This window comes from Sapajus apella, unplaced genomic scaffold, assembly GCF_009761245.1.
Source record: "Sapajus apella isolate SASKATOON/1434 unplaced genomic scaffold, GSC_monkey_1.0 scaffold171, whole genome shotgun sequence".
Taxonomy (NCBI): Eukaryota; Metazoa; Chordata; class Mammalia; order Primates; family Cebidae; genus Sapajus; species Sapajus apella.
In genome coordinates this window covers 925,674-952,311 of record NW_022437111.1, presented here as the reverse complement: position 1 = coordinate 952,311, position 26,638 = coordinate 925,674, and the positions used below count along the sequence as shown (strand labels likewise).

At 41.0% G+C, this 26,638-nt stretch overlaps 2 protein-coding genes and 1 non-coding gene across 7 annotated transcripts in view; 2 read left to right on the top strand and 1 right to left on the bottom strand.

Annotated features, from left to right (window-relative positions):
* Positions 1–20,776, bottom strand: part of HSPBAP1 (HSPB1 associated protein 1) — a 57,780-nt gene extending 37,004 nt beyond the window's left edge. The window contains exons 1-3 of one of the 5 annotated variants that reach the window (XM_032267740.1): positions 20,759–20,776; positions 20,542–20,719; positions 1,174–1,371 (exon numbers count right to left, since the gene is read on the bottom strand). In XM_032267740.1, the coding sequence (XP_032123631.1) occupies positions 1,174–1,371; positions 20,542–20,605 (262 nt within the window). In that variant the 5' untranslated portion in view covers positions 20,606–20,719; positions 20,759–20,776. The other 4 variants (XM_032267742.1, XM_032267737.1, XM_032267739.1 and 1 more) reach the window with 4 other exon arrangements.
* On the top strand, positions 1,389–1,523 carry LOC116542686. Its single transcript, XR_004265322.1, has one exon. It is a non-coding gene; the product is annotated as a small nucleolar RNA SNORA46 (small nucleolar RNA).
* Positions 20,777–21,834: 1,058 nt separating the features above from the next.
* SLC49A4 (solute carrier family 49 member 4) overlaps positions 21,835–26,638 on the top strand; it is a 78,992-nt gene continuing 74,188 nt past the window's right edge. Inside the window, exon 1 of the mRNA XM_032267743.1 lies at positions 21,835–22,530. Coding sequence (XP_032123634.1) covers positions 22,191–22,530 — 340 coding nt within the window. The 5' untranslated portion in view covers positions 21,835–22,190. The remainder of the gene's footprint in view (positions 22,531–26,638) is intronic.

Genomic DNA, 26,638 nt, shown 5'->3' with positions numbered 1-26,638 from the left:
GTAGTACTGTATTTGGAGTCTAACCAGAATGTGAAAAAATTACGATTTCTATTTTTCTCCAAATTAGTGTCTAACAGACACTTAAATGAGAGGCAGATTTCTTTGACTAAAGTAAAAAAGGAAAAGGAACAATTTGATTTTTACATTATTGCTGCTGGTCTAAGATTGAATTTTAAACAGTTTGGTCTCTGATTACAATGAGCTGACAAGGAGTTCCAAGTATATTCTACATGCTACATCTGTCACAGGAGTACAAAGGGGTTCCAGACACCAGAAACTAAATAATTCTGTGAGCTATACTACAAGATCAAAATGAGAGAAGGCAACTTGGAGCTGCAGGAAGGGAAGCTGGGGACTTTTCTAGTTTTCCTGAGCTATTAATAGCTATTAATACGCCACTTTACCTCAATGCTGAAAAAACTGAAATTCTAGACTACCAAACAACCATATTGAAATACAAGTTAAATACAAGAAAATGATTATAGACTCTCTTAGATTAGAAACAGTAGTTTTAGAGTTAGTGGCAAATTAACTAAATTTTAGAGTTACTGTTAATTGCTTTACCTGACAATAGGGCAAACAAATCAACATATTATGTCTTCAGAAAAGAAGAGACAAAATCTATTTGCTTAAGAGAATAAAAGAGCAAACTTTACATATGTTTCATGTTTGTGCAATGCAAAACCAGTCAGACAGTCAACAAGGCAGAGGGATAATATTACAACCAAGTAATTATACAGCTATAAATAGTGCCTGAAGCCATAAATAAAAGGACACATTCTACATGAGTAAAAAGTAGATGGGACTTTTAGATTAGTATTGGTCTAATAGGAACATAAATAAGAGCACAGTAACAAATATTTATTTATTAAGTGTCTAACATTTAATGAACCACAATAATGTCTAGCAATGTACATATAAGATACATGAAAAAATACATTTTGTATAGGGTTATAAACTATAGGCTGTTTTGTCTTAAAACCAAACAAAATGAAAAACAATTAAGCCAAATTGTTCACTTAAGCCAAACTGTTTTTCCAAGCCTCCCAATAAAATTTTCCTATCTATACAGTGAATGGTCAAAAAAAGGATTAGAAAGGATTCTCTAGAGATAAGGGGGCTGCTGCTGAGAATGTAGGGATGCTCCTGAAGAGACCTTATGATGGTGACTACCTATAGTCCTACCTGTGCTGATGCTTTTCATCCCCATTCTGAATCGTATCCGCTTGCCATGAAGGACCTCAGAAAGGTATTTAGCATTCCAGTGTCGTGCTGGCCAATCAAACACCATGTTACAGAAGATGGCAGGTTGTTGTAAAGACATGATAATTTCTTTTGCTTTCTCTGGTGTAAAAGGTTTGACATGTTCACCTAGAAAGAGAAATGACAACACTATATTTAAACCTGTGGATGGGAATATTCCCCATTCTTGGTTACGCTGTAGTGCAAAAGAATTCCTGGCTCTCTGCTGCACAGCTGACTTGTGCCATTCTGCTGTCACTGTATGGAGTTAAGGAACATGACAAAAAAGAAAGAAAAGAAAGAAAAGAAAAGAAAGAAAGAAGGAAGGAAGGAAGGAAGGAAGGAAGGGAGGGAGGGAGGGAGGGAGGGAGAAATGAATAAAGCAATAGATAGAAAACTATAAAGTTGTTTCATACAATATGAAGAAAAAATAGTTAATACTGTTTTTATCATGGCAAATTGTTCTCTGCAATTACAATGATGTAAACGTCATTTACCACTGTTTATATACACGTAGCCTCAAACGACCTATTTTCCTTCTTTCTTTCTCCTTCCTTCCTCCCTTTCTTTCTTTCCTTCCTTCCTTCCTCTCTTTCTCTCTTCTCTCTCTCTCTTTCTTTCTTTCTTATCCAGGGGTACATGTGCAGGTTTGTTACATGGGTATATTGTGTGATGCCAAGGATTGGGTTTCTACTGAACCTATCACCCCAAAAGTGAGCATAGTACCAACAGGTGGTTTTTCAACCCTTGCTCCTCTCCCTCCCTCCCCTCTTTTGGAGTCCCCAGTGTTTATTGTTCACATCTTTATGTCTGTATTTGATATTTAGCTCCTACTTGTAAGTAAGAACATGTGGTATTTGGTTTTGTTTCTGCATTAATTAACTTAGTATAATGGCTTCCATCTGCATCCATGTTGCTGCAAGGAAAATAATTTCATTCTTTTTTATGGCTTCATAGTATTTCATGGCATATATATACACCATATTTTCTTTATCCAATTAACCATTAGTGGGCACCTAGGCAGATTTCACTTATTTGCTATTGAGAATAATGCTGTGATAAACATGAGTGCAGGTAAAAAGACCTAATTCTTAAAATGATTTTTCTCATACTGCATTTTAAGTGTTTAAATGTTGATAAATATTTACAATATTCAATGTCAAAAAATAAAACTTTAGCATTAAAAAGCCTTTCCAGCTATATCTTTAAATTTTAAAAGATGTGATTTTTTGGAAAATGCTATTTCCTGAGCAGAGGATTATATAAGAAATGCTGATGGGAACTACTCTAGAACAACTGGAGCTGCTGGAGTCAGCAACAATTCTACTTGTTATATCATAGGTTAATGCCAGAAAGACCACTGAGTCAATATAGCAGCCAACCTGGGAGGGGAGAGATTATTTTTATTGCAATTTTAAAAGGATAAAAGATGTACTTAGATGGCAATCAACACTAATCCTTGGTCTCAACTGCATCTACAAACAGTACAGAAGATCTGTACAAACCAACAATGTAACTTACTATTCAAATAAATTCACAGAGTAATAAAATATTAATCTTGGATAGGATAGTAAAGATAAGTATTTTTTGAATTGAAGAACAAACTAGTTTCTCTTTTAAAGACATCTTAAGATGACAAGCTTTTTGGGAGGTTTATAAAATGTTTTATACTCTCTGACCCTCAAAACATATATTTATGATTCTCAAGAACAATCAGCTGACCCTCTATTTTAGTTAATCTATAATTACACTTAATTCAAAAAATTAAGAAAAATTCATAATCCAAATTCCTCTCTCACTCAACCTTCTTCTCTATGATAAAAGGAAGAGGGATAGGGAAGGATTCATCAAAGAACTTGAGTAATTTGTGTTTGTCTAAATGTAAGACTTGTTTTTAAAGAAACTGAAAACTTAAATCAGTTTAGCCTCCTTTCTCAGACAAGAACAAAAACTTGGAATCCCTTCTTAAGCCCTCAGTGAAAGTCAGCAGGCTCTAAGCCCTTGGCAGCTGACATTTGAGAACAATCTGTTACCTTCTACACAGTCATCATCCTAAGTGAGGAAGTCAGTGTGGATGCTTAGAGGGGAAGGGAGAAGAGTCAGGGAATGTGTGGAGTGAGGAAGAGAAGGCAACCTTGGTCTCACTGAAAAGCAGCCCCTGGTTTATCTTTAGGTGACCTTAACGTGGTAAAGAGCCTTGTAAAGGATAACGTTACGTGACCCAGAATACAATTTTCTGTTTTTCTCTGAAATAGCTGCTTTTTGTAGTGTTTTTCACTTTGGACATGTAAAATAACTTTACATTCAAGGTCTTCATCCATTCCATACCGGCCTAGAAATCTAAGTACAAGGTTACATATATTGCAGTGCACCAAATCTTCCTGGACTGGGTGTGCCTGGATTCTGCATGCATGAAAATGAACAGCCACATTTTTTTATTGTGTGTTTTTAAAGTTTCACTGTAGAGTACTTATAGGGAAGGTCACATTTCTTCTCCACCCTCTTAAAGCCTCTAGCTGAGACAGACATAAAACAGATTAACTAGAGAAAAGCATACAAATATTATTCAGTAATTTTTACATGTACATGGGAGCCCTCACAAAAAAAAAAAAATGATCACTGAAAGCAGCAGTTAGAGCTTAACATTTATATAGTAGGTTGGACAAAGAGTATTAAATTTTGAAAATGTGACAAGACAAAGAAGTTGCGAGGGTGCAATTAATTGTGGAAAAGTGACTGGAAAGATAAGGGTTAAACAAGGTTTGTTTGTACAGGTTTCTCTCAGCCTTTATTACTTACCCATCTTTGGTTATAAGAATGTTTTCCTTTTTCATGGTACAGGGAGGGCAAATTTCACATGGAAGTTTTACCTACTGCTTTTGGGAAGAAAAAGGAAGCTCAAAATGACCTTCTTGCATCTGCTGTTTTTCAATGCCTTTTTTTTGAAACAGAATCTCGCTCTGTTGCCAGGCTGGAGCGCAGTGGCACAATCTCAGCTCACTGCAACTTCCACCTCCCAGGTTCAAGCGATTCTCCTGCCTCAGCCTCCTGAGTAGCTGAGGCACATGCCACCACAATCAGCTAATTTTTCTATTTTTAGTAGAGATGGGGTTTTACCATGTTGGCCAGGATGGTCTCGATCACTTGACCTTGTGATGCCAGCCTCCCAAAGTGCTGGGATTACAGGCATGAGACACCACGCCTAGCCTTTTCAATGCTTTTTTTTTTTGAGACGGAGTTTCACTCTTGTTACCCAGGCTGGAGTGCAATGGCGCGATCTTGGCTCACCGGAATCTCCACCTCCTGGGTTCAAGCAATTCTCCTGCCTCAGCCTCTTGAGTAGCTGGGACTACAGGCATGTGCCACCATGCCCAGCTAATTTTTTTTTTTTTGTATTTTTACTAGAGACGGGGTTTCACCATGTTGACCAGGATGGTCTCTATCTCTTGACCTCATGATCCACCCGCCTCGGCCTCCCAAAGTGCTGGGATTATAGGCGTGAGCCATCGCGCCCAGACTTTTCAATGCCTTTTACCCAAAATAATCAATATGCCAAAGTGGCATATTTGGAGCTGGCATATTTTGATCCCTACACTATGAAAAGCTATAACATATTCATGATAAATAATATTCTGTTGTTCATGGCATATAAATTGGAATCATCCTTTGGGAAACAACTGGGAAAATGAAAGAACTGTCCATTATCCCAGTAACTCATGTTATAGGAATTTACCATAACAAATAATGAATCATAAGCTACATATAGCATTGCATACACACACACACAAATGTCTACTACCACATTATAACAACAAAAAACGTAAACAACCTAATGCCCTAAAGCAGAAAAATATTTATTAAATTATGACAAGGCAATCCCATAGTATGCTAGTATGCTATATCCACTACAAATGAGGGCTGTCTAGAAATATGTAGAGATGTGACATGGGAAGGGAGAGTTGGACCTGAAGTTGACTCAGAGAGCTACTATAATAGCCAAGCAATAAGTATGATACAGGCCTGAACAACAGGAGTGGCAGTGAGTAGTCAGAGATGGTAAAGATGAAAAAATACTAAGAGAATAATATCAAAGACTATTACAACCGGAGATGTGGGGTGGGAGTCAGATGTAGCCAAAAGATTGGGGTGTCTAGACTTGGTGACCTGCCATAAGAGAAAAGTGAGGAGCATAGCTCATGGTGTTGGGAAGATGAGCAGCCTGATTTTGAACACAGGCATCAAACAATAATATACATTTAACTATTGAATGCTTCACTGTTTACAAGGCACTTTCACATACATTAAGTGTTCATCTGATCTTATAAGAAGCTTGTAAAATACAAGCAGAGACCGTAATTCATTTCTATTAACCAAAGGAATAAATGGAAGCTTAGATGTCAGAGGAATTAAAACTAGATAATATCAGGTCCCCTCAGTCCAAGTCCAGTGATCTTTCCACTGCACAATTCTATTTCTAGAGAACTGACTGTAAGACTTAACTAGGGCTAAAAATTCAGGAGAAAGAATACAACCTGAAAGGATACACAGGAAAGCTCAAAATCAATTCATAGATAATATTCACATGTGCTTTGGGGAGAGAGGAATGTTTTGAGGAGTGCATGAGTGTGTGTGCATATGTACACATGGCAGAGAGTGCTAGCTGCCTGTGACAAAGACTCTTTGCTTGGCCAAACTGTGGTCAGGCTTTATATGTTCTGCTAGGTCCATCGACGCACTTCCTTGAAAAACCTAGTTTTAGGAAAGAACCCTGCTAAGTCAGTTTAGGAAGAATTGCCCCATCCCTGATATTTGATCAGGTTCTTCATCCTCAACCAACTTCCAGGTGATATCTGATCACCTTGGCCTGTCTTGAGCAAGAATCCTGTTAGGTTGGTTTAGCCAGATTTCCCCTTACCGCTGATATCTCCTCTTAGTAATTTCCCACCCACTGACTGTTCCTTGGCTGTAAATTCTCACTTGCCCATGCTGTCTTTGGAGTTGAGCCCAATCTCTCTCCCCAACTTCGAGACCCCGTTACAGTAGTCCTTACATCATGATGGTTCTGAATAGTCTTCCTTACCATGCCTTACCAAGTATCACTGAATAATTTTTTCTTTAACTTCTACTTACTCAATATTCATTCTCTTCTTCCTTGCTAAAAGAACTTTGGGCAACAGGGGTGGCTGAAAAATTTTATTTCTCAGTCCTCTTTGCAGATAGGAGTAGTCAGATCAATAGATATTTATGGAATATATATATATATAATTTCTGTGTGTGTGTGTGTGTGTGTGTGTGTGTGTGTACACATACAGAAGTTGTGAGTCAGCCTTTTTGCCCTCATCCTTTTCCATATACCACCTGGAAAGCAGACATAATGGTTAGCCAACTTCAGAGACAAAAGAAAGGTCCAGGAAATCACAAACCTTAACTAAAAGAATGCAAATATGTTCTTCTTTGCGCTACTGAACCAACTACTACCTCCAGAACTTTCACAATAAAAAATCCCTTCTAGTCAAGACTGTTATTAATTGGATGCAGAGAAGGCCTTTGACAAAATTCATCAGCCCTTTATGCTTAAAAACCTCAATAAACTAGGTATTGATGGAACGTATCTCAAAATAATAAAAGCTATTTATAGGGAGAGGACCCAAGATGGCCGACTAGGAACAGCTCAGGATTGCAGCTCCCAGTGAAAGCGCAGAGGGTGACTGGACGCCACATTTCCAGACGGGTTTTTATTGCCCATAGACCAGGAGATTCCCCGGCACAGGAGCCCCACGAGTCACCAACGGGGCTGTTTTGGCCAGCCCGGCTATTTTTGCCGGCACGACTGCTTTGCCGGCGCCCTGGCGCGGGGGTTCTCCATACAAAATACACTGGTCCGGGTGCCCTTTTAGCTGGCTATTGGCGACCCGGAAAGGCAGATCACCCATTCATCTGATTTAAAAAGGAACTGAAACAGGGAGCCAGGCCAGGAGATTCCTCGGCAAAAAAACCGCCAGGAATCTCAGTGCCACTGTTTCAGCTGCTGCAGTGAGTCACCGCATGGGAAATCACACAGATCGTGGTGCCTTTTCAACAGGCGACTGCAACACCTGGGAGAGAGTCGACCGTTCAAATTAAAAAAAGAAAAAAAAAAACAGACTCTGAGTCAGGGAGTCAGGTGGTCAGTCTCGGCTGGACCTACCACCACCACCACCACCACCACCACCACAACAACAACAAAAAGCAATTGAAAACGCTCTGGGTTGAGAGTTTCACAGCAAACACAGCTGAACCTGGGACAGTCCAGCTCTGTGGGGAGGGGCGTCTGCCATTACCAAGACACTCCACCACTATGGAGGTAGTCCGCCATCACTGAGGCAGCCAGCTGTTGCCGAGGCAACCCACCGTTGCCGAGGCAGCCTGCCATTACAGAGAGAGTCTGCCATTACAGAGGCGGGCCCCATTGCCAAGGCAGTTCTAACTACCCCATATAAACAGGACTGCAGGGAAGTTCACAGGGCAGCTGGGCGGAGCCCACAGCAGCTCAGCAAAGCCTCTGCAGACAGTGACTAGGCTGCCTCCTCGCTGGGCAGGGCAGCCCTGAAAAAAAAAGGCAGCGGCACAATGGAAACTCATAAATAAAGCCCTAACTCCCTGGAACAGAGCACATGGGATAAAAAAAAATGGGGGTGGTTAGGAGTTCTGCTGCACCAGACCTAAACATAACTGCCCAGCAACTCTGAATGAACAACAGAGCTCACAGCTCAGCATTTGAGTGCCAATAAAGGACAGGCTGTCTCCTCAAGCAGCTCTCTGACCCCCGTATGTCCAAAGAGTCACCTCATAAAGGAGAGAACAGACTGACATTTGGAGGGTATCCTTCTGGGACAAAGATAGCAGAAGAAGAAACTGGTAGCAACCCTTATTTTTCTGTAGCTGCTGCAGGTGATCCCTAGGCAAGCAGGGCCTGGAGTGGACCTCAGCAGTCCTACAGCAGAGGGGCCAGACTGGTAGAAGGAAAACTAAGAAACAGAAATAAATTCATCATCCACAAACTGGAAGTTCACCCAGAGATGCAATCTGAAAGTCAGCAACTACAAAGACAACAGGTGGATAAATCCACAAAGATGGGAAGAAACCAGCAGAAACAGGATGAAAACACCCAAAACCAAAACACCTCTCCTCCTACAAGGGATCACAACACCTCACCAGCAAAAGAACAAGGCTGGATGGATAATGAGTGTGATGAAATGACAGAATCAGGCTTCAGAAGGTGGGTAATAAGAAACTTCCATGAGCTAAAAGAACATATTATAACCCAGTGCAAAGAAACTAAGAGCCTTGAAAAAAGATTTCACAAAATACTAACAAGAATGGACAACATAGAGAGGAATATAAGTGAATTGATGGAGCTGAAAAACACAACACGAGAACTTCGTGAAGCATGCACAAGTTTCAACAGCCAAATTGACCAAGCAGAACAAAGGATATCAGAGGTCGAAGATCAACTCAATAAAATAAAACGAGAAGGCAAGATTAGAGAAAAAAGGGTAAAAAGAAATGAACAAAGTCTCCAACAAATGGGGGACTATGTGAAAAGACCTAATCTACCTTTGATAGGTGTACCTGAATGTGACAGAGAGAATGAATCCAAGCTGGAAAATACTCTTCAGGATATTATCCAGGAAAACTTCCCCAACCTAGCAAGGCAGGCCAATATTTAAGTCCAGGAAATACAGAAAACACCACAAAGTTATTCCTCAAGACGAGCAACCCCAAGACACATAATCGTCAGGTTCACCAGGGTTGAAATGAAGAAGAAAATGCTAAGGGCAGCCAGAGAGAAAGGTCGGGTTACCCACAAAGGGAAGCCCATCAGACTCACAGCAGATCTTTCAGCAGAAACCCTACAAGCCAGAAGAGAGTGGGAGCCAATATTCAACATCCATAAAGAAAAGAACTTTCAACCCAGAATCTCATATCCAGCCAAATGAAACTTCATAAGTGAAGGAAAAATAAAATCCTTTATAAACAAGCAAGTACTCACTGATTTCATCATCACCAGGCCTGCTTTACAAGAGCTCCTGAAAGAGGCACTAAACATAGAAAGGAACAACTAGTACCAGCCACTCCAAAAACATACCAAAAGGTAAAGAGCATCAACACAATCAAAAATCTGCATCAACTAACAAGCAAAACAGCCAGCTAGCATCAAAATGGCAGGATCAAATTCACAAATAACAATATTAACCCTAAATGTAAATGGACTAAATGCCCCAATCAAAAGATACAGACTGGCAAATTGGATAAAAACCCAAACCCATCAGTGTGCTGTATCCAGGAAACCCATCTCACATGCAAGGATACAAAAAGTCTCAAAATAAAGGGATGCAGGAAGATTTACCAAGCAAATGGAGAGCAAAAAAAAGCAGGAGTTGCAATTCTCGTCTGATAAAATAGACTTTAAACCAAGAAAGATCAAAAGAGTCAAAGGAGGACATTACATAATGGTAAAAGGATCAGTGCAACAAGAAGAGCTAATGATCCTAAATATATACGTACCCAATACAGGAGCACCCAGATACATAAGGCAAGTTCTTAATGACTTACAAAGAGACTTAGACTCCCACACAATAATAGTGGGAGAGTTTAACACCCTATTGTCAATATTAAACAGAACAATGAGACAGAAAATTAACAAGGATACCAGGACTTGAAGTCAGACCTTGACCAAGCAAACCTAATAGACATTTACAGAACTCTCCACCCCAAATCCACAGAATATACATTCTTCTCAGCACCACATCATATCTACTCTAAAATTGACCACGTGATTGGAAGCAAATCACTCCTCAGCAAATGCAAAAGAACAGAAATCATAACAAACAGTATCACAGACCACAGTGCAATCAAGTTACAACTCAGAAACTAACTCAGAACCGCACAGCTTCATGGAAACTGAACAACTGGCTCTTGACTGTTGACTGGATAAACAATGAAATGAAGGCAGAAATAAAGATGTTCTTTGAAACCAACGAGAACGAAGACACAATATACTAGAATCTCTGGGACACATTTAAAGCAGTCTTTAGAGGAAAATATATAGCAATAAGTGCCCACATGTGAAGCAAGGAGAGATCTAAAATTGACACCCTGTTGTCAAAATTGAAAGAGCTAGAGGAGCAAGATCAAAAAAATTCAAAACCTAGCAGAAGACAAGAAATAACTAAGATCAGAGCAGAACTGAAGGAGAGAGAGACACAAAAAACCCTTCATAAAATCAACAAATCCAGGAGCTGGTTTTTTGAAAAGATCAACAAAATAGACCACTAGCCAGATTAATAAAAATGAAAAGAGGGAATAACCAAATAGATGCACTAAAAAACGATAAAGGGGATATCACCACAGATTCCACAGAACTTCAAACCATCATCAGAGATTATAACAAACAACTCTATGCACATAAACTAGTAAACCTGGAAGAAATGGGTAAATTCCTGGACACTTACCTCCTCCCAAGCCTAAACCAGGAAGAAGTCGAAACCCTGAATAGACCAATAACAAGGTCTGAAGTTAAGGCAGCAATTAAGAGCCTACCACCCAAAAAAAAAAAAAAAAAAAAGCCGGGTCCAGATGGGTTCACAGCTGAATTCTACCAGACATACAAAGAGGAGCTGGTACCATTCCTTCTGAAACTATTCCAAACAATCCAAAAAGAGGGAATCCTTCCCAAATCATTTTAAGAGACCAACATCATCCTGATACCAAAACCCGGCAGAGGCTCAACAAGAAAAGAAAACCAATATCCATAATGAACACAGATGCAAAAATCTTCAATAAAATACTGGCAAACCAATTGCAACAGCACATCAAAAAGCTTATCATGATCAAGTAGGATTTATCCCGGGGATGCAAGGCTGGTTCAACATACGCAAGTCTATAAATGTAATTCACCACATAAACAAAACCAAAGACAAAAACCACATGATTAGCTCAATTGATACAGAGAAGGCCTTTGACAAAATTCAACAGCCCTTTATACTAAAAGCCCTCAATAAATTAGGTATTGACAGAATGTATCACAAAATAATAAAAGCTATTTATGACAAACCAACAGCCAAGATCATACTGAATAGGCAAAAACAGGAAGCATTTCCTTTGAAATCTGGCACGAGACAAGGATGCCCTCTCTCACCACTCCTATTCAATATAGGACTGGAAGTTCTAGCCAGAGCCATCAGGCAAGAAAAAGAAATGAAGGGTATTCAAATAGGAAAGGAGGAAGTCAAATTATCTCTATTTGCAGATGACATGATTGTATATCTAGAAGACCCCATTGTTTCAGCCCAAAATCTCCTGAAACTGATAAGCAACTTCAGCAAAGTCCCAGGATACAAAATCAATGTGCAAAAATCACAAGCATTCCTATACACCAATAACAGACTTAAAGAGAGCCAAATCAAGAATGAACTGCCATTCACAATTGCTACAAAGAGAATAAAATGCCTGGGAATACAACTAACAAGGAACATAAAGGACCTCTTCAAGGAGAACTACAAACCACTGCTCAACGAAATTAGAGAGGACACAAACAGATGGAGAAACATTCCATGTTCATGGTTAGGAAGAATCAGTATCATGAAAATGGCCATACTGCCTAAAGTCATTTACAGATTCAATGCTATCCCCATCAAGCTACCAATGACCTTCTTCACAGAACTGGAAAAAAAACACCTTAAACTTCATATGGAACCAACAGAGAGCCCACATAGCCAAGTCAATTCTAAGCAAAAAGAACAAAGTGGGAGGCATCACACTACCGGACTTCAAACTATACTACAAGGCTACAGTAATCAAAACAGCATAGTACTGGTACCGTAACAGAGATATGGACCAATGGAACAGAACAGAGGCCTCAGAGGCAACACAAGATAGCTACAACCATCCGATCTTTGACAAACCTGACAAAAACAAGCAATGGGGAAAGGATTCCCTGTTTAATAATTCGTGTTGGGAAAATTGGCTAGCCATGTGCAGAAAGCAGAAACTGGACCCCTTCCTGACACCTTACACTAAAATTAACTCCAGATGGATTAAAGACTTAAACCTAAGAGCTAACACCATAAAAACCCTAGAAGAAAACTTAGGCAAAATCTTTCAGGACATAGGCATAGGCAAGAACTTCATGGCCAAAACACCAAAGCATTGGCAACAAAAGCCAAAATAGACAAATGGAACATAATCAAAGTTGACAGCTTCTGCACAGCAAAAGAAACAGTCATTAGAGTGAATTGGCAACCAACAGAATGGGAAAAAATTTTTGCAGTCTACCCATCGGACAAAGGGGTGATATCTGGAAACTACAAACAACTAAAACATATTTACAAGAAAAAAACAAACAAGCCCATTTAAAAGTGGGCAAAGGACATGAACAGACACTTTATTAAAGAAGACATACATGAGGCCAACAAACATATGAAAAAATGCTCATCATCACTGGTCATTAGAGAAATGCAAATCAAAACTACATTGAGATACCACCTCATGCCAGTTAGAATGGCAATCACTACAAAATCTGGAGACAACAGATGCTGGAGAGGATGTGGAGAAACAGGAACACTTTTACACTATTGGTGGGAGTGTAAATTAGTTCAACCATTGTGGAAGACAGTGTCACGATTCCTCAAGGACCTAGGAATAGAAATTCCATTTGACCAAACAATCCCATTACTCGGTATATATAGATATATATATATCCAAAGGATTATAAATCGTTCTACTATAAGGACACATGCACACGAATGCTCACTGCAGCACTGTTTACGATAGCAAAGACCTAGAAACAACCCAAATGCCCATCGATGATAGACTGGACAGGGAAAATGTGGCACATATACACCATGGAATATCATGCAGCCATCAAAAACGATGAGTTCGTGTCCTTTGTAGGGATATGGATGAACCTGGAGACCATCATTCTCAGCAAACTGACACAAGAACAGAAAAGCAAACACCGCATATTCTCACTCATAGGTGGGTGTTGAAGAATGAGAACACGTGGACACAGGGAGGGGAGCATCACACACTGGGGTCTGTAGGGGGGAAACAGGAGAGGGACAGTGGGGGGTGGGGAGTTGGGGAGAGATAGCATGGGGAGAAATGGCAGATATAGGTGATGGGGAGGACAGCAGCACATTGCACTGCCAGGTGTGTACCTATGCAACAATCTTGCATGTTCTTCACATGTACCCCAAAACCCAAAATGCAATTAAAAGCTAATTTAGCTTCTAATAATTTAATCAACAATAAACTGTGCAATTGAATTAATGAATTTAAGTATTACAGTTTCCTTTAAAGAAGAATGCAGTGTTACCCGGTATTAATTAAACAGCCTATGGATGCACCCAGTTATTCCATGGTAGGAATATTTTGCAAAGAGTTATAAAGATTCTGAAGCAACTTCAACAGTCTTCAAAGGATAAGGTTATTTAGGTCTAAACTTGCAGCAGGTAGTAAGTTCTAACTAGATGACTTAGAAACTGCTGAAAAAAACAGATTAGTGATCTGGGTATTACACAATAGTTTTTTTTCTCTCCAAATGTAGTATGTTTTCCAGTCAATTTATTATAGCCTTAGCTAAAACTAATTATTTGGAGATAGTAAAACATCATCAAAAATAAATTGCCTCCTTCTCAGTAATTTTTAAAAATTAATGTGAAGGACAAGATAATTTCAAACCTAATTTCTCTGAGTATGCTATCTGGTTTCAGTCAATTAACACCTGGCCTGGATTTGTGTCTGAGGTTTAGACTTTAAGACAAGAATAAGGGACAATTATCATGCTTCCAGAACACTCCAAATATTGACAGAATATAACAAAGATCCTGAAATTGAAATTAACTTATCTCTCATCACATGTAATTTTAATGAAAAAAATTAAAGAATTTTAAAAAGCTTCAGAAGGGACATAAGAATGAGTCACACATTACAATACAGAGAATCTCCATACTGATAGAGCATGAATTTGAAACTGGATTCTGGCGCAGAGAGATCATTTATTTCTGAATGTGTATATCTAAGGGAATGCATGGTGTTTCATCAGACAACTATTGTATATGTATATAAGAAATTTTAAAACCTCTGGAATGGTAGATATTGGGGCAAAAAGTAATGATCATTTGGGCCATGTTGGAAAAACCCAATGGAATCGTGCAAGTACTAGCTAACAAAATGACTGGATTAGTACTAAAGACTAAATGGTAAAACTTACACCAGAAAGAATTTTTCATTTTGTAGCCACTATTTTAAAATGTCAAAACAAACTAAGAAAATTCTCCTGAAAGGTAGCATAATGCTTAATTAAGTAAAATGATGACTGGCCATAAACACTTTGAATTTCAAGGTCTAGGAGGTGATGTTTATTAGTGAAGAAAACCACAAACATCAGTGTTGCAGCTGTTACCACACAGCTTTATCAGTATCAATGTTTGGTGTGGCCATGAACAGGCAAGAAGTTCAGGCTGGGCACCTGAGACAGTTACATACTGGACGGTTACCAAAGGTTCATAAGCGTTTCAGCTTCTTTCCATCCTTCTACACTTATAACTCTTGCCCATTGAACCCAGAAAACGTGTCTTCACCTCAAAAAATGGCTCATAAATTAAAAATACTAGTCTTAAGCCAAACCAAGAAAAAGTAAATCTGTCTATATTTTAAGTGAGGTTAACACTAGAAGGAATGGTGTCTCAAATACTAAAGGTTTTTGCAATGTTCCAAAATACCTTCAAAATTTCTACCAAAATGTTTCCATTGAACCCCAACCTCCCCTAAGTGACCTTCTGATAATTCAAAACAAATGATTATTTTCTCTTACTTTTCCTTAAAAATATTCAACAGTAAGGTCTTGAAGAGATATTTGCACACCCATGTTCACAGCAGCACTATTATAATAGCTAAGAGGTGGAAGCAACCCAAAGGTCTGTTGATGAATAGATAAGCAAAATGCTACACATGCAATGGAATATTATTCCACCTTAAAAAGGAAGGAAATTCTGTCGCATACTACAACATGGATGAACCCTGAAGACAGTATACTAACTGAAATAAGCTAGTCACTAAAAGATAAATACTATATGATTCCACTTATATGGAGTATCTAAAGTGGTCAAATTTCTAGAAACTGAAAATAAAATGGCAGTTACCAGGAACTGAGGTTAGCGGAAAAAGGGAAGTTACTTTTTAATGGATATAGAGTTTAAGAATTGCAAGATGAAAAAGCTCTAGAGATGGCTTTCACAATTATGTGAATCTAACTAACACTACTAACACTTAAAAATGGATGGCCGGGTGCATTGGCTCATGCCTGTAATCCCAGCACTTTGGGAGGCTGAGGCAGGCAGATCACAAGGTCAGGAGTTCAAGACCAGCCTGGCCATTATGGTGAAACCCTGTCTTTACCAAAAATACAAAAATTAGCAGAGCATGGTGGCAGGTGCCTGTAGACCCAGCTACTCTGGAGGCTGAGGCAGGAGAATTGTTTGAACCCAGGAGGCAGAGGTACAGTGAGCTAAAATCACACCACTGCACTCTAGCCTGAGCAAGAGAGTGAGCCTCCGTCTCAAAAAAAAAAAAAAAGTTAACGTGGTAAATTTTATGTTATGTGTTTTTACCACAATAAAACTGAATAGTATTGTTTTTCTGATACTCATCATTACTAAGCATTCAGTGAAATTAAAAATTTTACCTACATTATGAACTACGCACAGGCCCTAACATGGGAATTTTTTACTTTTTGAGATAACATAGGCTTTTGCTTTTCTTTAAATTCCTTCACCCTTTGCCCCTTTTAAAGATGAGAACAAAAATGACATGGTGAGTACATGTCTCCAACTGAAAAAGAGTAAATCCAGTTACATAGGAGTGTTAGTTCTATTTGAAAATCAATTCCTTACAATTCTACATGAGATATTTCCTTGGGAGGCACTGGAAGATGAGTTACTAACACATTCTTCTCTTCCTCACGGCATAATCTTGGCTATAACTAAACACTAAAAAGCAGCCCAATAGAAAGAAATATAACAGCTTCAGTTTGAAAGACAGGATCATACTCAAATAACTACTATTTTTAATTTCACTGACTGCTCCAATCAATGTACGATTCTGGGAGTAATGTTTCACATTCAGAATTTAAATTGATTATTAACAATAAGTAGTTTCAGGTTTGTTTTTAATAATTTCTAAGCTGTTATTTCAAACAAACAATATCACATTCTTGAAGCTAAATGTCTTACTTTTATCTCTCTAGAGGTTAGTCCAGTGGCTGGCATAAAATGATGCTAAGCAAATGTTTTTTTCAAATAACTGTATAACACTACCTGATTTTTAGTAATGTATAAAACTTTATTGAAACTAAGCACTCATTTTCTCTACTTCTGTATAACGAGTTATTGAGCATAACCAGAAACAGTCTCAAAATAAGGTGATCAGTTTCACAATTTTATGCCCACCTCTACAGGTTACCCTTTCCTGCTCCCAAACAGTAACTCACTCCTATCACTTCTAATCACCCTCAACCCCATGGCAACCATGCCAAAGTTTCTTTTCTTTTTTTTTTTTTTTTTTTTTGAGACAGGGTCTGGCTCTGTCACGCTGGAGTGCAGTGGCGTGATCTTGGCCCACTGCAACCTCTGCCTCCCAGGTTCAAGTGATTCTTGTGCCTCATCTTCCCAAGCAGCTGGGACTACAGGCGCATGCCATCATACCCAGCTAATTTTTGTATTTTCTGTAGAGACAGGGTTTCGCTAGGTTGCCCAGGCTGGTCTTAAACTCCTGAGCTCAAGCGATCTGCCTGCCTCGTCTCCCAAAGTGCTGGAATTACAGGTACACGCCACCATGCCTGGCTGCTGCTTCACCTCAAATCTCTGGTACCTTTCTCCACATTCTTACTTTTGTGGTGCCTTGCTCTATTTTTCTACGAAGATTGAAACTCAAGATTTTCCTCTTCTCCACTTCAACATTTCTGTTTTCACCCTGCTCTTTTCTGGACTCAATGAATACAAGTATTCCTCTTTTTCACCCAGGTTCTCTGTCACTATTTCTACTCTAGTAGAATCGGTCTCCTCCCCTGGCTCATCTGCAAGAAAATATTCTAGGAAGCACAAACCAACCCAATTTCTATTAGTTCCTTCTCTTCTCAGCCTCCAAAGTACTTAATGTGTATAATACTGAGTATTATATCCCAGCTAATTACATCTGACCTTTTGGATATATGTCATACTACGGTTCTTTTTATCTATGTCTTTATGGCCAAAAATGATATTTATAAGCTATTTCAGGGTAAAGATTGTCTTCTGCCTCACCATATGAAAAAGGTCTCTGCTTACCATGTACCATTCAAATATTTGTTGATAATGGAATAATTTTGTTCAAAAAGGAATTTTTCAGCTGGGTACAGTGGCTTATGCCTGAAATCCCAATGTTCTGGGAGGCTGAGGTGGGAGCATCACTTGAGGCCATAAGTTTGAGACCAGCCTGGGTAGCACTGCAAGACCCTGTATCTACAAAAATAAAAAACAAACAAAAAAATTTTTAAATGAACTTTTCTATGACTCCCATCATATTTATCAATGTACTGAACGTACTGACCCTTTCACTTGACTTTATTTAATGTATTTATTTTCCTTATTCTCTTACATAACATCTCTAATTTCTTTTCTTTCAGTTTCGACTTTAGTCACCAAGGCTGGCACTTTCTATTAATAATAAAAATGGTTACCATTCATGAATATCTAATTCCTGCCAGATATTATGCTAGATAATCTACACATATTAACTCTAATCTTCACAATAATCATGCATTTACAGAGGAGGAAACTGAGACTCAAAGGGATTTAAGTACCTTGTCCCCCAGTCTTCCTCTCTCCAATCAGTCTTTTACCCTTCAGCCAGAGTGATCTTTCTACAACAAAATCTAATCATGTTATTTCCTTCACCTAAAGCTCTTTAAGGCTTCCTACTATCTTAATGTCTAGATTCCTTAACTAGGCATAAGGTAACCTTCAGGATACCTCTTTTCTTACCACTTCTGACATCAACTTCTTTCAGTTCTTGGCCCATGCCATGCTTTCTCCTTTTGCCTCTGGATTTGGCATGGAGTGCCTTTATTCATTCACTCAGCGAACACGTAGCAAGTGCCAACTATGTGCCTGTCATTGTACTTGCAGCTGGGCACATGGTGGTGAATGAAAGAGACATAGGTCCTGCCCTCAAGGCACTTACGATATAACGGAAAAAATAAATAATTACAGGCCGGGCGCAGTGGCTCACGCCTGTAATCCCAGCATTTTGGGAGGACAAGGTGGGTGGATCACAAGGTCAGGAGTTCAAGACCAGACTAGCCAACATGGTGAAACCCTGTCTCTACTAAAAAATACAAAAATTAGCTGGGGATGGTGGCTTGCGCCTGTAATCGCAGCTACTTGGGAGGCTGAGGTAGGAGAATTGCTTGAACTGGGACCGGGAGGCAGAGGTTGCAGGCCTGGGCTATAGGGCAAGACTCCATCTCAATAAATAAATAAATAATTACAGATTGTAATAAGTAAAATGGCAGAAGCAGGATGCTGTATTCCAGAACATCTAGGGTTAGAGAGTGCAAGAGAAATCACAGTGCCTGTCTTAGTTTGGTCTGGTAAGGTCTCTGGTGGTGACATACTTTAAAGCCTAAAGTTTAAGAAGCCAGCTATGTGAAAAGCAGGAGGGGAAGTGAATGACATCAGCAAAGCCCAGACCAAGGATTTTTATAGGCCACGGTTAGGAGTCTGGATTTTATTCTAACTTCTAAGGGCAATGTAATTCACTGAACAATTTTACATGAGTCACTTTTTTCTGCTGAATGAAGAAGGGATTAGAGGGGCAAAAAATAGAAAACAGAGACATAAGTCAGGAAGATGCAGTAGTAGTTGAGGTGAGAAAATGTGGATGATTTGAAGTTGGGTGTGATAGTGAAGGAGGAAAAAAGTAGACAGATTAGATGTAGAATTGACCTGACTTGCAAAGTCATTACCCGAAATTAAGAAAGTGGCAGAGAGAGGTTATAGAGTTTGGGGATTTGTCACTGGAGAAAGTTAGAAAGTAGGCTCACTAAAGAAACAGAGTATCAGAAGGATCTGAAGCCCATCCTGAGTGAATATTCAAGAGTTTGGCCATTTTCGCTTTATACTATCATCAATTTGTGCAGGACTTTTCCCAGCAAAGTTCAGCCGCATAGGGTCAGGTACAAAGAGGGCAAAAAGTTGAGTTCATCCAGAATAAGTTTTGTCAGAAAACAAAGTGCAGGAAGGGACAAGATAATTTTTCAAGGGAGCGACATACGTTGTGGATAAGGGGGTGCAGTGGGTAGAAAACGGAAAGATCAATGCAATGGAGGTACAGATGAAGGTCAAGAACTGTCTCCCTGGTAGAAAGTGGTCCGATAGTAGGAAGCTATAATTTGTTTCTTCTGCTTGGAATGGGCGTCTCCCCCTTCAGCAAACTATTTGATCCCTAAATACATCCATCCTTTTCTGTTCCCTGACTTCCTGAAACCCAGCGCCACTCCCTGAGTTTGTCACCATCTCATCCAATCAGAAAGGCCCACCTCAAAATATTCCCTTCTCGAAGCATTTACGTTCTCCCCACTGAGATCCCTTCTCCCTCCCAGAGTGTACTACTAGTAGAATAATTCACGTGACCACGTAGTAAGTCATTCTTTTTTCTTTCTAGGCTTCTTTGGAAAAGGTATTGTTATATATATTCAAAAGTCTCCGGATCCCGCGGCAATATCCAGAACACAGCCCTGCACGGTGCAATCATTCAATAAATACTAACAGGGATTTCAGCTGCATGGGCCTCCAAACCTCATCCCTACTTGCTAAGCCAGGGTTCGCCGAAACAGAATAAAAGCGCATAATCCCTGTTCACAAAAGCCTCAGATAACTTCCATTAACCTCAAGGGTTGCCTTCAATTTCACAAATTTAATTTTAATCCCCTCTAACATTCAAAACACCCCCATTTAGCTAATGATGAGCAAACATAAGACAAATAATACCCCTGCGCGTGAAACAGCACTGGTAGGCTACTCGATAACGATAAAAAATCTGGATTCCACAATCGGAGAAATGCCATACTCACTAGAAAATAGAAAATTTCCTTCATTGTTTAATGCAAGGCCGGAGAGACCTGGGATGGGGCTAAGGCAAACGGCCCCAAGAGGGGTGTCACGAGAGTCAGTCGGCACTGGGTTCGAACTCAGGGTCTGACCTCAGCCTGGCACCTACCTTCCTCCCCTCCAGCCCCAGCTGCAAGGATCTTAGGAATGGTCGCCTCGGAGCCTGCTGCCATTGCTACCGCAAGGCGGGTTCTGCGGGAACCCAAGGCAGAGCCGATCTGGAGTGGGGTCAGAGTAGGGGCCAAACTCCGGGACCTAAAGCTGCACCACAGAAAGGAGGCCTGGCGACTCCCGCCCGGCGATTCCCGCCCGGCAACCTCCTCCCGGCGACTCCAGCCCGGCTCCCGCGGAAACGCAGGCGCTCACGCGGAGGTCACGTGACGGACGCTGGGCGGGACCACGCAGCTTTGTTTTGATTCCCCGGGTGTGGAAATACAAACACGTGGTCTGGGTTTTGGCCCTTTTTACCTAACCCGTATCTTAGCCTTCTTTCCTGTAGTCTTAGCTTCGTTTCTGCTTCTCCTTTTCTAGTCAGGTCTTTCCTTTCTGCCTCAGCTTTTCTCCACCCCAGAGGATTGGATTTTAGGGGAAGGTTTGCTGCTTAGTGGGGCTCCGGCGGTGGAATGAGTCTCTGCAGTCAGCTTTCCTGAGCCGCTCTTAGCAGCCTTGAATGCGAGGCTAGTTCACGCTCCTCTTACACCTCTCTTGCCCTTCTGGCGGCAACCTGACTCCTGATTTCCGTGGCTGCCGGGAAATACGAACCTCGGGCAAAGAATCCTGTGATTACGTTCCCTGTGACTCACTTCCCGATCCAGAGAGCTAAATTGCTTGACTTAGGTTTTCAAGGACACTAATCCACAGCTGTGGGGCTTCTGGATTTGTACACCAAAATAAACAGCTGTGTGAAGAGATCAACAACCACCTTTCTTTTCGTTTACGCTGTGGTCAAATCATAATCACTGGAGATGGATCTGGGTCACTTTGGGGCAAAAATCTTCCAGCTTTATGGACATGCCTCTCATTGCTCGCCTATTAAGTGACAGACAAAATGGGTAAAAAATTTACATATATATGAATGAAATTGACTAATTTTGAATCTCCTCTTTGGATGTGTAAGACAAAAAAATAAAAATAGGCAGTACTTATTGTACATGACAAATGATTTTTATGAGATAATCCCCTGGGACTCACTACACCTCAACCTTATCCTTTCTCCACCTATAATTTCTGAAGTTACTAACTCAACAAAACTAAGCATAAGCCCAAAATAGAAGCAAGCATTAGGTTAAGTGACCAACCACAGGTCACTGAGCTGTTTATTAGGCACAAGATTTAACTTAGACACTTCCTCGAAACCCCAGGAATACCCCTGTATTCCTGGGGTTTCGAGGAAGTGTCTAAGTTAAAGCCCAACCTCCCCGAATACAGCCTGTCTGGGAGTTTCCCTAACCCCGGCTCAGCTGTGCTTATCCCTGCCTTTTCAGCGCCACGAGTCCTCCGTCTGGGATTCGACTCCTCTCCACTCGCCGGAGTTTCCTCGCCACCCACATTGGGCATGGGCGGACCCCAGCCTCCCCGCCTCCTGCCCCGCCTCCCCGCCCGCCGGCCTCGGGCCGCGCAGGCGCACCAGGCGCGGTCGGGAGGCCGAAGGCGACCACAACAGCCTCCGCCTCCTGCTGCCCCGGCGGGTTCTGCGCTGGGATAGTCGGCTGCGACCTGGGCTGTGCCGGGCAGTGGCTTCGCGGACGACGCGTCGCCATGGGCTCTCGCTGGAGCAGCGAAGAGGAGAGGCAGCCTCTGCTGGGGCCCGGGCTCGGGCCTGGATTAGGGGCGGCCTGGAGAAGCCGGGAGGCAGCGCCTGTGCTGCCGGCGGCGGCCGCGGGTCCTGGGCGGGTGTACGGACGCCGCTGGCTGGTGCTGCTGCTCTTCTCGCTGCTGGCGTTCGTTCAGGGCCTGGTCTGGAACACCTGGGGTCCCATCCAGAACTCGGCGCGCCAGGCCTACGGCTTCTCCAGCTGGGACATCGCGCTGCTCGTGCTGTGGGGGCCCATCGGCTTCCTGCCCTGCTTCGCGTTCATGTGGCTCCTGGACAAGAGAGGTGAGGGGTCTGGGTGCGCCGGCCCACGCTGTCACTCCTCAGATAACTAGCGCCTGCCCGCGCTCCAGGCCTGCCAGCCGCCTCCCTTGGCTCCAACATAGGGGTTGTGTGAGGTGATAGAGTGTTGTTAGCATTCCATTTCTGACTTATGCACCTTCCGTCCCCAAAGCCACAAATAAGGGAAGGCTACTGCAGATATTTATGTTTTTATCCAAGCCCTTTATGCAACACCAGGGATTTAAGCGATCTCTGAATGTTCAAGTTTTTACACATTGTGAACATCAGAGCATCCGCGTGCACGTGCAGTGTATGTGTTTTACACCTGACAAAAATGACTGATGCTTTGACTTCAAGGGATTTGGGGATATTGAGGGTGAAAGGTCGGAAAATAGATCGCCGATGCCCAGATGTAAGGAAAGAATGAGTTGGTTTTGTATAGTAGATGACTCCAACCTAGGAAGAGCTATTTGAAAACAAGTCTGACACTTTGGTTTCTGGAAAGTGGTGCTCAGCAGCTTTAAAATGTGTGTATATGACTACATGGCTTTCTCAGTTGGGATTTGTGACTTCAGATAAAGCTTGCAGATGAGCGAAGATGCTGCCTTAGAATGGTACGCTGGACATCTCACTTTACCACTTGCCAATGTGATTCTCTGAGGAGAAAAAGCCATAGGGCTGAGAATCAAGGTATACTTACCACAGAAGTATAGATAAATGACTGGTAGTGACAGTGTACCCTCAAGAAGCTGTTGTGCAAGATTTTAGATTAGTTGAATAATGCTTGGGAGCTACTTTGTACAGTTTCTGTTCAACCTTTTATAAGTTTTGTTGCAGTGAGTTCTTAGTCAGATTTGGAAGGTTGTCTCAGTCCACTGGAGCTGCTATAACAAAATGCCATAAACTGGGTAGTTTATAAACAACAGGAATTTATTTCTCACAGTCCTGGAGACTGGAAAGTCCAAGATGAAGGCTCAAGCAGAATCGGTGTCTGGTGAGCGCCTGCTTCCTACACAGTGGTCTTTTCACTATAAGATATAGGAAGAAGGGGTTAGAGATCCCTCTGAGTTCTGTTTTATACGGGCAGTAATCCCATTCACATGGGTCCCACCTGCATAACCTAATCACCTTCCAAAGGCTGCACCTCCTTACTCCGTCATTTTGAGGGTTAAGATTTCAGAATACGAATTTGAGGCCGGGTGCAGTGGCTCAAGTAATCCCAACACATTGGGAGGCTGAGGTGGGAGGATCGCTTGAGCTCAGGGGGTTGAAGCTAGAGTGAGCTGTGATGGCAGCACTGCACTCTGCCTGGGGCAACAGGGCAAGAGTCGTCTCAGAAAAATAAACAAAATACGAATTTGACGGGAACACGCCAGACCACAGCAAAAGTCAAGTGTAGTTAGGTATAGAATTGCAATTCTCTGGCATGTAGTTAGCACTCAAAATTAGTTGGTTATTAAGAGAATAGAATAGCAGGGTGATGTTAGCAGCTATGCTTCCTTCTCCCCTCCTTCACTGGAATTCTTTCATTGGAATCCGTATGAAAAGACTAAGGAATAGTTGATTGTGAATTCCTTAATGATCAGCAATGTAAAGTAGCTGCTAAAAAAAGAAAGGGCAGTTTTAGGCATAGAAGCATAGTGTCCAAAACAAGAAGTAAAATAGTTTGACATGCTGTACATTAGTGTTTAGTTCAGAACTTGATTCTGAGATGGCCGTTTGACAAACTGCAGAACTTTAAAGGTTCTGTGACAAGAATGATAAAGGGTATAAAAATCATGATTTGTAAGATGAAGGGAACTTGGGCATGTCAAACTTCAAAAAGAAATGAGGCAAAATATAGACTGTGAAAATCAAGTAAAAGAGGAATTAGACTTACGTTTAGCTCTAGGAGGAAGAACTAGACTGAGTCAAGTTACAAAGGAATGTAACTCAAAGCAATACAAGGAAGAACCTTCTAACAAAGATATCTAGCCCTGGATGGGTGTGTCTTGACTGCTATAGAACTTCCAGCTAGAGTAAATACTTTTGCAGATGTTGTGTACTAGATGCCAAGGAAGGGCTTCTCTTACCAAATGGAGATTTTCTTTGGGTTTTTGTTGTTTGCTTTTAAACTAAATAGTGGTTTTATTTGGGTTTCTGCTGGGTGCAGTGGCTCACGTTTGTAATTCCAGCACTTTGGGAGGCTGAGGGGGGTGGGTCGCCTGAGCCCAGGAGTTAGAGACCAGCCTGGGCAACATAAGGAAACCCGGTCTCTACAAATAATACAAAAATTATCCGAGCATGTTGGCATGCACCTGTAGTTTTAGCTACTGGGGAGGCTGAGACCGGAGGATCAATTGAGCCCAGGAGGTAGAGGGTGCAGTGAGCCATGACCGCTCTATTGCACTCTAGCCTGGGTGACAGAATGAGACCCTGTCTCAAAACAAACAAAACCAAAGAAGTACTTTACCTATAATTAATCTTACAATAATATTTTTTTAAAAGAAAAAATATTTTATTTGTTTCCGCTGATGTATTTTTCTTCTGTTCCAGGATCCAGTCTAGGGTCCTCTGTTGCATTTAGTTGTTATTTCTCTTTAGTTTCTTCCAATCTGTGATAATTCCTTGGTCATTCCCTTAACAAGGTTGGCTAAATTCAGGGGAAAATGCTGTTTTGTAGTTTCTTTTGATTTTTATCAGGAGCATTTTTCAATATTATTCCCCAAACTTAGCCAACCTTGGTTTTAATGGTAGAAAAATGTTCATTTGCACCCTTATTATTATTATCGTATTTACTATCCATGGCAGGGTAAATTAGAAACTACTCATTCACTTTATAAAATCAGGTACTTTAGTTCTTCAATAGTTCTTATGACTATGTGGTGAATTCAATTTTATATTTTCCTTTGGTTGAAGCAGCAAAAAAATACATTTTAAAATTCTCTTTATTAGGAAGTAGTTTTCATTTTCAGTAGGAGAAAGCAAATACTCTTTCATAAGTTGGCTTTCCTGCTACAGGTGTTGCATCTACACACGTAGAAAGCAAGTTCATTCTTTCTTTCTTCTGGCATCCTGGGGTGCTAAAATATCTTTTTTTTTTTTTTTTTTTTTTATTTGAGACAGAATGTCACATCGTTGCTCAGGCTGGAGTACAGTAGTACAATCTCAGCTCACTGCAGCCTCAACCTCCCTGGGCTCAGGTGATTCTCCCAACTCGGCCTTCTGAGTAGCTGAGACCATAGGCATGCACCACCATACCCAACTGGTTTTTTTGTATTTTTTACAGAGAGAGAGTCTCGCCATGTTCCCCAGGCTCGTCTTGAACTCCTAGGTTCAAGCAAGGCACTAAAATGTCTTGCTCCTTGGATTGCTGCCTGGTTGTTTGGCCTTTATGCTGCCTCAGGCCCCAGCCTGATTAGCATAGAATACTGGTTATCTTCCTAAAATGGGTTTGTACATTCCCACCCTTTTTCATTTACCAGCAAAGAGACAGAAAAGGACTACCTAGAGAGATCATAGAGCCAAGACCAAGTGTGTCCTCAAAACTAACTGAAGAAAGTTTCAAGGAGATAGCAACCAAATGTGTTCCATGCACTGTGGATATTGCCCTCACAGAACCTCCTTCTACTAAGGAATACAGACAGCAAACAAGAAAAGTAAATATTTAGTATGTCACTTAGATATTGATACATGCTTTGGAGAAAAATAAAGCAGGGTAAAGGAGGAGGGGAATGTGATAGTGTGGGGTTATACTTTACATAGGGGTTTAAGGAAGGCGTCACTGATAAGGTGTATTTGAGCAGACACCTGAAGAAAAAACGACGCTTGACATGTTAGTTCTCGAGAAGACTGTAAAGGGAACAGCAAAGATAAGGATTCCAAACTTGTCTGGCATATCCAAGAAAGAGCAATGAGGTCTTTGTGCCTGGAGTAAAGCCAGTAAAAGAAACAGTGGTAGGAAATGAGGTCAGAGAGGTAGCGAGAGGCCAGGAGATACAGGGCCTTGTACATCATTCTTAAATGGGATGTCAGCCATTAACAGGTGAGGAGAGCTCACTTCATTGACGGGCTTTGTGTGGAAGAGTAAAACGATGACTGCTCTTGTCTTTAGAACAAGAGCCAGCACAGG